This window comes from Mastigoproctus giganteus, chromosome 13 (assembly GCF_048544385.1).
Source record: "Mastigoproctus giganteus isolate SK-2022 chromosome 13, ASM4854438v1, whole genome shotgun sequence".
Taxonomy (NCBI): domain Eukaryota; kingdom Metazoa; phylum Arthropoda; class Arachnida; order Uropygi; family Thelyphonidae; genus Mastigoproctus; species Mastigoproctus giganteus.
This window is the reverse complement of record NC_143587.1, coordinates 13,431,441-13,444,380: the sequence shown is the minus strand read 5'-3', so window position 1 is coordinate 13,444,380 and position 12,940 is coordinate 13,431,441. Positions and strand designations below refer to the sequence as shown.

The 12,940-nt window shown below is 33.0% G+C and overlaps 1 protein-coding gene across 2 annotated transcripts in view; it reads left to right on the top strand.

Moving 5' to 3' along the window:
- LOC150075774 (neurobeachin-like protein 1) overlaps window positions 1-12,940 on the top strand; it is a 693,585-nt gene that overhangs the window by 424,586 nt on the left and 256,059 nt on the right. For both annotated transcript variants that reach the window (XM_090387670.1, XM_090387669.1), the window contains exons 30-31: window positions 2,024-2,213; window positions 9,727-9,874. In XM_090387670.1, coding sequence (XP_090243796.1) covers window positions 2,024-2,213; window positions 9,727-9,874 — 338 coding nt within the window. The remainder of the gene's footprint in view (window positions 1-2,023; window positions 2,214-9,726; window positions 9,875-12,940) is intronic.

Genomic DNA, 12,940 nt, shown 5'->3' with positions numbered 1-12,940 from the left:
ACGACATTGATGAAGGGATAGAGGGTGTGATGTCTAAATTTGCAGATGATGTTAAAATTGGTAGAATAGTTAATGATCACTGTCAAGCTGAGCTTCTTCAGAGAGACCTAGATAGACTTCAGGAATGGTCAGAAAAATGGCAGCTGTGCTTTAATCCAACAAAGTGTAAGGTATTACACCTGGGAAACAGTAATCCCAAAAAAACTTATTCACTTGGTGGAGTTTAACTAAACCCAGTACTGGAGGAAAGGGACTTGGGTGTTACGATATGGTCAGACATGAAATTCTCTGAGCATTGTAAACAGGTTGCAATGAAGGCCCATGGTGTCCTATCGACGATTATCGAACTTTTGCAAGTAGAGATAGGGACGTGATAATCCCATTATATAAGGCTTATGTTAGACCACACTTGGAATACTGTGTTCAAGTATGGAGACCGCACCTAAAGAAAGACATCGAGCTTCTTGAAAGGGTGCAAAGAAGGGTAACTCGCCTGGTGAGATCGGCAAAAGGGCGTCCTTATGAAGAAAGACTTCGAATATGTGGGTTGCAGAGTTTGGAAACTAGACACCTTAGAGGAGATTTGATTGAGATGTTTAAGGCTCTGAGAGGCATCAGTAAAATGAATGAGGACAAAATTTTCAAGATTATAAATGATGCTAGAACTAGGGGACATAAATTCAAGTTACGGGGGGAAATGTTTAGATTGGACTGCAGGAAGTTTTATTTTAGCCAGCGAGTTATAAATTACTGGAATAAGTTGCCTTCATGGGTGGTAGAGGCCGACAGTTTGGGGAAATTCAAAGGTCATCTGGATAGTACTTTCGGGTAAGGGAAGCGCATAGGATGATAGATTTAATTTCCTTTTTTTTTTTTTTTTTATTATTAATTATTATTATTTAGTTATTTATTTTATTTTATATATATATATATTTTTTTGTTTTTATCATTGTTTTGTTCGGATTTTTTTTTTTTTTTTTTTTGGCTGGTGCAGCATAAGCCATAGGATTTCTTGCACCATGTGGCCATTACTAATACTAATACTAGTTCATCTGACATCCATTTAGGCCTAAACCTTGAACAATATTTCTTAGTTGGTATGTAGAGCCTAGTAGCTTCCAAGATTAATTCTTTGAATGCTTCCCATTTTGAATTTGCTGTTGGCAACATCATCATTTGGTCCCACCGTATTGAATTTAAATACTATCACAGACCACCTTAGTCACCTTTATGAAAGCAAAAACCCTTCCCTTTACCCCTGACGGTAGTTACCTCTTTGAGTAAATCCCACTTCAGCAGGTTTTTAGATATAAATTTAATCAAGTTGGAATTGTCAAAATAAATGTCAAAATCCATCACAGATAAATGGAAAATGCATCTACAGCTAGTTCCAGTATGTTAAATTTATTTTCTTTTATTTTTGTTATGTAAATTTAACAAAGGCGGGAATAAAGAGCCAATTTAGACATTTGAAAAATAGCAGTATACTTTTAAAAGAATGATTTCTTTCTTTTAAAATATTGTATTTTTATTTAATGCTTCAAGGATCATGAGGAATAATTAACTGAACTTTGGACATCAAATGGTTCTGACAAAACCTTCAAGAGATGTTTTTAATGTTCACCTGCTAGTCAACTTTTTCCAGGCTTCGTTAAGTTTCCTCATGTTTTTTTAAAAAGTCATGGCTGAATTAAACCCATAGATCATGGGTCTCCAAAGATCCTACTCTTTTAAATACCAATCTACTTACTTCTCAGAGATTTCACATCAACTGAGGGCAACGTGCAAAATTTCTCCATTCAGCCTCTTTGTTTAACTTTCTTAATTTTTTATTTTATCAATATTGATAAACTGATGCAAAAAGCACACAACACTTTTCTAGATTAATCTTACCAATTTTAATTTCCATTTCAGTTTAACGCTTAATGTTCACCAAATCGTACTGATTTCACAAATGAGTTTCAAGATATAGAAGCATTTGCTATTCTGTTAATTTAATTTCTTCCTTTTATTATGTTTCCAGCTGAAAACTACACTAGATGAGCGACCTGCTAGCTTGGGAATCATTGCAAAGCAACACGGATGGCATGAATGCATTCTAGGTCTTCTTGTAAAGCATCATATTGTAGGTGTGCCTGTTCCTTTAGCTAAACTCTCATCTTTCAATCTAATAGATTTTTCTGGAGAAATAGGATCAGAAGAAGTCAAAAATGGTAAGTAAAAATTAAGGTAATTTACTTCTGAATAATAAAATACTTTAATTTTTCTCTAACTTTTTTCAAGATTTTCACTGCAAATCCCATTCCACAGGCTTAATTTTTTTTTCATGATTGCAAAAAGTGAGAAACTTCTAAAAAACTTTATAAATTTTATTAACTTTATGACATGACTTCATGGAAACACCAATTGATTTTGAGGGCTATTTTAACCTTGGCACAACTTATCAGTGATAAGCTCAAAATATACCAGAGATTGAATCACGTTTTGAGTCCCAAGACAGAAGAACATGCACATTCTCCAACCTGTGTGGCAAACCAAATATAATCATATTTCAAAATATGTTCACCTTGAACACCTATCAGGGGAAAACTATCATTATCTGTAACAGCATAGAAATTGATCTAAAGGAAATCTGCAGATAAGAGCCACAGGAGAAAATTGGTCAAAGGAACATATACCAAATTACAATTCTGAACTCAAAATGACCAAATTAAATTTCAATTTTTCATTGTCCTGATAGCCAAAACCACAAATCAAGAGGAGGAAACTGGAAAATCATTTTTGAACTATGAAGACTTGACCACTTTCATCATGGTGTTCTCAATTTTTAAAAATACCATTTCTGGATGCTTCCTCACAATTGTCTCATTTTCAGCTTCATTTGTTCAATTGAATTGAACAAATTACTATTAACATCATGAATAAAATAATACGTTGTCCTGCAAAGACAACATAACCTTTGTCACCTATGTCAGTTCAGTTGATTTTGTTTTATCTAAATCAGGTACAGGTAGTTTTGACTTTACAAATTAATTCATTCCTAGCGTGTGCTCGTAAAGCAGGAATTTATTTCCCATAGACATAATGTTAAAAACGGGTGAAATTTGATGATATTAATGTTAAATAAAGTTCAAGAAAACAATAGTTTATGCTTAAACCATGATTTATTTATCCAAAGAAATGAAAACACAGCCTTTAAAATGAAGCAAATTATAATAATAAAGCAATTATTTATGTCATACAAATGTTAAAGAATGTTTATTCTTCATCATCACGACTAAATGCACACTCGTTGATGGTTCATCACTCATTGTTGGCTCTCGTTGTTGATTTGTTGGAACCACAAGGAGTCGTTTGTTTGTTATTTGGTTTTTTAGGAGCATTAGCAACTAAGGCTATATTGCTCCGGGGACATGCGGTGGTCATTCCTTGACCTTTCCGCATCCTCCGTATTTGGTGGTCAAGGGCTCGAACCCCAGTCTAATCAAGAAGTGTGTGCTATGCACTGCTGCTCCTGCCCACCTGGCTACGGAGGCACCACAAGGAGTTCGTCTTCTTCTTCAAAAATGCTTCGAGTCATTTGTTTCCAAGACAGTCTTTTATTTATAAATTTCATGGTATACATAAGCATTTTTTAAATCTGTAACAAATTCAATTTTTCGAGCGCACTTTTCTAGTGCGCTCAAAATTTGAATCTTGTGACTCGAAATCTCAGTTGCTTTTTCTGTGTTGAAAAACTTTGTCAAGCCCTTGAGTGTGAAGGAATGAACACGAGGTTAAGCTGTTAAACCTTCTTCCTCAGCTTCTTCACATTTTGCCATTTCAGTGAGGCTTTCATTTGGGAACTCTCCATTGTGTACTTGAAGCAGATTAGTGACATCAGTTGTAGAAACCTCAAGCTACAATTGGTTAGCAACATTTATGACTGCTTCTGTTTCATTTTGTATGGTCTCTGCTGGTTCTTGAAATCCTTCAAAGTTATCAATAAACTGATGACAGAGTTTATTCCAAACACACTTCATGTTCTCTGCAATTTTGTCCCATGCTAAATTTGTTATTATGATTGCATCTAAAATATTGGAATTCTTTTCAAAATTCTTTAAGAGTTGGATCTCCCTCCTTATCTCTGCCTGAACAAACAAATGCATGCACAGTAGTACTGTATTATATAACTATGCGCGTGGTTTGAAATGCCGTATTTATGAATGTTTAGCATTTATTTATTTTTTCAAACTATTTCAATATCTGCATTGAAACAGTATTCCACTTCTTTACTAAATTGCTACATTTAGCTAATGTAGCCCAGTGAAATGGATTACATGATGTACATAATGAAAATTACATTTCCAGTCAGGAGTTTTGGCCTTTTCACCACTCATTTAGATTAAATACATTGCAGCTTGACACAGAGTCGCTTATAGACCTGTCTGATGATAGAACCAGATAGTCCAGAAACTGGTTACAGCAGTGTAACCAGTTATTCATTAAAAACTCAGGAGTTTTTAACGAATAACAGATTCACCTTCTTGGTGATGTCATTTGATTAAAAACATTATCAGTAACTTTAGATCAACTCATAAATAAATATAGCCATTTGTATAAAGCATCATTCCAAGTTCTAGTTCCCTCACTGGAGGGATAGTGTCCTCAGGCCAAAAAAAAAAAAAAAAAAAAAATACAGAGAATTTATTTTCTCAAACTATTCAATCGTATTTTGAAATATTGTCATTTCTATACAGGATATTTTATTTCAAAATTAATTATGCGAAAAAATTTCCAAGATGCATACTAGGGTCTAAAAACAAAAAGTTGTTTAAATATGTCCAATTCTTAATAGCTGTGGAGCTGTGATTGTAGGCTTATTTAATTTTTATTAATTTATTACTTTTTACCATTCAGACCTCCAAGCCATTTTTTAAAATTCAAACAGTCATAGCTCTGTAAACCATTCAGAATTGGACATGTTTATACGGCTTTTGTTTTTCTTATTGTTCCTTATTTTGGGCCCTTGCAGATTTTTTTGCACATGCTTTTGAAATAACACTCTATATTAATAAAGTGGATCAGCCTACAAAAAACAACCTAATTACTTTTGCTACTGATTAACCTGACAATGTGGGCATGCCTTAGTTTTTGTGCAATGGGAGTTACACTACTCCTGTCAGGTGACCAACTCTTTTTATTTATGGAAAAAGTTTTTGGATTTTTTTGAATTCTGCTTGTAATATTCCAATATATCATCTTTTCTTAATTGATTTCTGTACTTTATAGTATCAAAATTTTTATTTTTTAATTAAAAAAATTAAATATTTAAAAATGCTTTTTTTATATGTTATTAAAAATATATATTAACCGTACTGAAGATAAAAAAGAAATAGCCATAAAATATAAACATTAAATTAATAGTCTCTTCCATTTTCCAATACCAGCCATACCCCGACTTGCAATGCTTCGCGTTTACAACACTTTTCAATTGCCACCATCCCCCGACTTGAGATACCTTGTTTCGCAGTTCCGACACCTTAGCAACATGACGCTACCTCTTGCATTGGCCTTCCACTCAATGTTGTTGTTGTCAGTTTGTTTACAAACATGTTTTGCTCTGCATCTCTTTTATGCATGCTCTGTGTTTAAGTGAATATTAAATTGTTTATAACTTCTATTTTACTGTTTTGGTGTGATTGAATTATAAAATAACTTAATATATAGTACCGTATAATGGCAGATTAAAATGGTAAGAAAATCCTTAAGCTATTACTTTAAGATACAAAGGTCAAAATTATTAAACTTAGTGATGAAGGTGTATCAAACACTGAGATAGGCCGAAGGCTAGACTTGGCTCGCACTACAGTTATCACTGTGCTTAAAAACAAAAAAAAAAAAACATTCTTTATGAAGTGAAAAACACTACACCAGTGCGTACTACTCTAATTTGAAAGAGAGATAGCCTAATTGCAGACATGGAGAGACTTTTAATGATATGGATTGATGATCAGACTAATCACCATGTGCCTTTAAACCAGGGTATCATTCAAAATAAAGCCCAAAGCCTCTTTGATGAAATGAAGGCTAAAACAGGTGAGGCAGCTAAGGATGCTCAATTTGGAGCAAGTAGAGGTGGTTTTATAGGTTTAAGAGACATTCTAACCTACATAATATCAAAGTGCAAGGTGAGGCAGCAGCTACTGATACTGTTGCTACAGAATGCTTTCAACATGATCTTGCCAAAATTATTGACCACGGTGGCTACTCAAAGCATCAGATTTTTAATGTGGCTAAGACTGGGCTGTTTTGGAAAAAGATGCCATCTAGAACATTCATTGCAAAGGAGGAGAACACAAAGCCAGCAAAAGATAGGCTTACACTTTTGTTAGGTGCAAATGTGCTGGATAGCCTTAAGCTAAAGCCTATGCTCGTTTGCCACTCGGCCAACCCTAGAGCTTTGAAGAACTATGCTAAGACTAGCCTTCCAGTTCTTTGGAAGTCTAATTTGAAGGAATGGGTTACTCCATCCCTTTTTGAAAAATGGTTTTGCACCTACTTTGTACCAACAGTTAAAGGTTACTGTAAAGGCAATAACATCCCATTTAAAATTATTCTCCTTCTAGACAATGCACCTGGACACCTTCAAATGTTAGATGATTAGAACCCTAACATTCGAGTGATATTCTTACCACCAAATACAACTTCACTTCTCCAGCCCATGGATCAGTGTGTTGTTGCTGCTTTCAAACTTTATTATTTAAGAAGAACCTTCAAGTGCATTACAGCAATTAACATAGAAAAAGGAAGTGAGCAAGAAGTTGTCAAGAAAATTTTGGAAAGGCTTCATTGTACTGAAGAACCAATATCATTGTACAGATGGCAAGGCAATTAGAACTGGAAGTTGAGCCAGAAGATGCAGCTGAACTTCTGGAGTGACATTCTGAGACTCTAAGCAATGAATATCTCATTGCACTTCATGAGAATAGGGAAGATGAAGAGATGTCTGAAGACATATCAAACTCTGAGTCAGAAGGGTTAACCACAAAAATTCTGTCAGAAGCCATCCGGCATTTTCAAATTGGCATGGTTCTTTTAGAGGAGCATGATAGGGACTTTGAAAGAAGTTCAAAAGTCAATGCAAACCTTGTAAGTGATTATGCCTGTTACACCGAAATCTACAAGGAAAAGAAAAGGCAGTCTAGCATGCAAACCTCTTTAGACAGGAACTTCAAATAAATACTAGCACCACTGAAAGTCCTACTTGACCATCAACATCCACCGAAAGTTCAGTCAGACCTACTCCTTCTAAGTCTGTTACCTACTTCAAGAAGTCCATTCAAATCTCCTGCAAGAAAGCTTATAGCCCTTGATGGTTCTACTTATGAAGATATACCCTCCCCTTCAGACTTCCTCCAATAAATTCTGTTTCTCTATTGTACATCTGCCTGCCCTGGTAAGAAAAAGAAGACTACATTAAAGGTAAGTCAAGTGTACTGTACATTATTTACATTACTGTACTATGTATTTTAACTATCTGTACTGAGTACTGTACCTAGACCTATTATCCAGTGATTAGTATGCTTACCCTATTTCTCAAAATAAGGCCTACAGTGTTTATTTTAGTTTTAAATGCATTATTTACATAAGTTATGCCCACATATGATGATTGCAGTGCAGTACATGCATAGATAAGTGAAAAAAAAAAAAAAAAAGCATTGCTTCGAGTTACAATAATCTTCGAGTTACGAATGTGGTCTGGAACCTAACATGTCATAAGTGCAGGGTATGCCGGTACAGAGAATGGTTAAGAGAGTGAAATTTCAATTTTGCACTTTCGTATATAGTTCTTGCTTATATATTTCATATGGATGCAGAAATATTGCAGCAATTTTTATTAATTCTGCTTAAAGTTAAGAAAAAATGTTAGTCATAAACTATAAACATGAAACTAATAGGTATTACTTTGATTTTAGAATTTTCAAAATTAATCTGTATGCAAAAATTCAAAATTACGCACGTATGTATTTCTTCCATGTATTATGTTTGTGGGTTTTTTCCCACTTAGTATTCTTTCTCTAAGATATTATCCATAATACATGTTTTACGAAATTGATAATTAAATGATAAATAAAAAGAATTTTATGTAATAAATGAAATATAAAATAATTAGTTTGACTTACCAAATAAAAAGATTCAGTACTGTTATATAAAAAAACACTGAAAAACCGGACCTATTCTTTTTCATCAACTGAAGCCCTTTTCACAAAAATGATTACAAGTATTATTATGGTGAAAGAACAAACCTTTCCACAGTTCTCATGTGATTTCATGTAACTATTCTGGGAAAGACTTAAAATATTCTTCCCAAGAATTAGACATGCCTTATTTAGAAATTTAAAAGTTCAGAAAGATTAGGGCAGAGCATGATAGTGTTATTTCCTTGAAACAGAATAGCATGGACACTACTTTTTTTATTCCATTAGGTTTTATTTGTTGTTAGTTTTAAAAATTGATTAAACTGATAAAGCTGCTTTATTCTGTGAAATAAACAAACTAGAATGGCAATCATTTAAAAAAATGGGAACATCACCAAATTTATTGCATGTGAGAAAACCAAAAGTTGAAAAAAAATTGCGCATGGCCCCTGTCTGGTTCTTTCATATAATTACTCCAAGAAAATGTAAAATATTGCTTCACAAACAACTTGAGTAAAACTAGATCTATATTTAGAAAGGTAGAAGAAGTTTTACATTTGTAATTATTAATCTTCAATCAGAAAAATGAAATGTGCAAAACTTTTTCTCACAAGTCACTTGACAGGTCTCACAAGACCACTGCTGGGTTGAAAAAGGCAACCATTCCTTAAATTCAGATAAGCGCTCTGGTTCTGTAAATCAAGGTGGCAGTATGCTCCAACTCTTGCTAAAAACTAAATAACAAAAACAAAAATTAAATTTATTGCATCTAAAATTATCCTTTGTTAAGGTAGCTATATGTCCTCTAATTTGTGACTGCCTATAAAATAAAAAGATATCCTTTATTTAATTTACTGAATTTTATTGCTCTTCACTGCCTTTTTCAGCAGATCTTTCCCGAAGCATGACCTAATTAAGGTATTTTTACAATAGAATAATTATTTTGCCCCTTCTAACAAACTTTCTCTATATCATAGATAAAACATCATATGATGTTCTGTCTGTACTGGAATGAATTTCATTTCAGATTGCGCCATTACCATTGAGTGTCATTCATTAATAGTTATCTGAAATTCATTATCTATGAGTAATAAATGGAATTTAAAGTAACCCCAATCTGGGGTTACTATTTCCCCAATGTAAACTTTGCGTTTTCCAATATTGTACTTTAAATTCCATTTTTTAGCCACCTTAATAATTTATTTGTTGATTGTTGTAGCCAAAATATGCTGCTTTTTGAAGCAGCATATCTTGGTTACTGTTGTTTGCCAACTTTTTCACTTTGTATCATCAGACCTGTTATGATTTCATCAATGGCATTAATAAATATCATAAGCCTAAACAACAGTGTGCCTTGTTGTCCTACCCTTCTTTTCACTTTTTTGTGTTATATATGTGTTTAAAATAAAATAATGTTTGTTCATATTTGTATTATATGTAATGCATGATGTAAATTTTAAAAAAATTATTATATGTTATTATAATACAATAATAATCTTGATTGAAAGGATATTGCATTTATTGAGGGCATTTTCTGAATCATCAGAATCACCATCTCGTACAAGTACTCTAACACGCAGACTGTCCCAGCTTTCTACCCTGTCTTTAGAAGAAGGCCTTCCACGAACACCCCAAGTTCTAATGCAGCTTAAAGAGCACATTTTTGATTTTGATTTGCCTAACTTGTTAAACATGTGAGTCTTTGATATGGTAATTAATAGCTTTTATTTTTAATTAGTTTGTAATTGGTAATTTTATTTGAAGTAACCTAATATTATATAAAATACAAAAGTTTTGATCAGTTCAAACTGCACACACACCAAAGAACCACTTTGTTTTATGCCTAGTGGTTCCACAAAGAAGGTAAAATCACTGGGCATAAAACAAAGTATTACATAAATGAGAGGAATGAAATGTGTAATCCAGCAATTTATTTAAATATTGTGTAAACCTGTTTTAATATAAAATATAAAACTGCAAAGTTATTTCCTTGTAGTAATTAAGCTTTATAAACTTATTCAATTTTCTCTTTAGTTTTATCATTAATTTTCACCTTCTTGTTCACAGTTCGGTTTTTGAAGTTACTAAGAAATGATCTGATTATATATCTTTTAAAGCTTGGGAAATCTCTCAAATTTCATAACTTAAAAAATATTTAATATAGTTAAAAAAGGACATTACATGACAGTTTTCCATGGAATCTAGATTTCTGTAATGACCACTAGTATACCATGTGAATATTGAGATAGTTTATTTAGCAATTAACTAAATCACTATACATTAAGGGATTGTTTCAAGAACCTTGCCGGAACCCACCTCAGACCATACATACACTGTTTTTTTTTTTTTTTTGAGGACAGAAAGAAAAAAAGAATAAACCAAACTACCATTACATTAAAATTAATATTACACATACAAAACTCCTAGTGGATAATTACTATATACATTATGTATTATTAGTTTTTTACTTGTTCTATTCAATTTGAGTAGTGTAATTACCAGGATAAATAAAGTAAATTGAATAAATTGAAATTAAAGTTAACCAGAATTTCTTACTAGTTGCCAACCTCCTACATAGTGAACGTCTCAATTCTAACTGCATGTTCTGGCGAGAGGTACTGTATTTATATATGAGGATTCTAATTTAATTGTCCAATGGCAGGATGCCAACTGGAGATCCTGCTTGGCAACAGGTAGGAGGTGGAAATGGGTAAGAAATTCTGATTAACATTAATTTCAATTAATTCAATTTACTCTATTTATCCTGGTAATTATACTACTCAAATTGAATAGAACAGGTAAAAACTAATAATAATATATAATGTAATGTGCATAAATTATATATAGTAATTATCCACTAGAAGTTTCCTGTATGTAATATTAATTTTAACATAATAGTAATTTGAATTATTCTTTTTTCTTTCTGTCCTTAAAAAGCAACCTCTATATGGTCTGATGATGGGTTCTGGCAAGATTCCTGAAACATTACCTTAATGTATAGTACAGGTAACCCTCGTATAACAAAATATTTTGGTTCTTACAGAATATCATGTAATGCAAAACCGTGTTATATGGGACTAAGAACCAGTACAAAAAGTGGGGTTACGTTCCAAAAGCTAACAAAAATATGCCATTTTTTTATAACTATCGGAAACTTAATTTTTATATAGTAATAACTTAATATTTTAACTTTATTTTTATAATAGTAGTAACTTAAATAGTAATAACTGAACAAACAACTTACCTTACAAACTGTAGTACATTATATGTGAGATAATGTACATTCATTTAATTTTCTTCCTCTTCATCGCTGCTAAGCACAATCTTTTCTACAGCATCTACATTTCGTGTACCCTCTGCTCTCTTTAAAAGTCACGAATTGCACTCTTCGAAGTCACAATTATTTTTTATGGTCTCAAACAAGCACAAGTTCAATAGCACAGAACCTAGCCCAAGGATCTCCCAACAAAATACAGTGGACCCCGCTTTTAATGATACGTGAAAATCGGAAGAATATTTTCCAGTTAGCAAAATAAAAATAAATTTATGCTTACATATATAGCTTAATTAATACTTGCTATAATATGTACATACTAATTTATATTTCCGTTCACTGACTTTTTTTTTATTGCTTGTAAAACTTAAAACAGTAAAAATGATAAGCAATTAATAACAGAAAACCCGGCACACACAAGTTACAACAAACATGATATGCACAAGTGAGATATGGAGTAATGAGTTTCTGAAAATTTATTTATTATTATGATTATTAGCCATATGGTGCAAGGAAGCCTGAGGCTTATGCTGCACCAGCCAAAAAAAATAAAAAATAAAAATTCCCGCAATACCCTGAGAGAGAGAGAGAATCAGAAGTAGAAGGGAATTGCTAAGAAAGAAAAGATTGATGATATCCAGCTGAGGACCCTGGGTTTCCCAAGCCCATACTCGCCAGATGTGAGCCCCTATGTTTTTTATATGATTGAATATTTGACAGAAGGGGAAACACATTTCACCACAATAACGTGAAAAACCCACAGAATTCCAGCTATCGGTACTATAGCAAATGCAAGAAGATCAAGTTTTCTACCCTTTTATAATTGATTGCACTAACAGAAAAGACCAATAAACCAGAAACTGCAAATTTTATTGTTTTATGGTAGTGACCTCTAGAAATGTTCATTAGAAAAATATCATGAAGGTGATAAAAACTAGCGAGTCAACAGTAGGGATTCACAAAAAGGAATGGAAACGTTTAAAATTACATATAACATAATAGCAGGGTTTTCCCAGCTCAAAAATACCGTATTATGCGAGATTTCCTGCAATTCTCAAACCATGTTGTAGAAGTACCGTGTTATACGGGGGTTGTCTGTATTAGCATTGTCATTAGCAGTGGCAAATGATACAAGAGAGTTTATACAGCATCAGCAAAAAAAAAAAGAACAAAAACACACACACACACACACACATACATTTCACCATCCATTCCCTCCAATAATTTATCTAGTTCTTCTTTGAATTTATCTAAGCTCTCGTGAATTTATCTAAGTACTGCGTACAGGTCTGGAGGCCTCATTTTAGGAAGGATGTAGATTTGCTTGAGCATGTACAGAGAAGGGCAACAAGATTGGTGAGGGAAATGAAGGGATCCTCTTACCAAGAGAGGCTTAAGTTCTGCAAATTGCAGCAGCTGGAGATTAGGCACCTGCGCAGTGATCTGAATGAGGTGTATAAGGTCTTGAATGGATTCAGCATGCTGA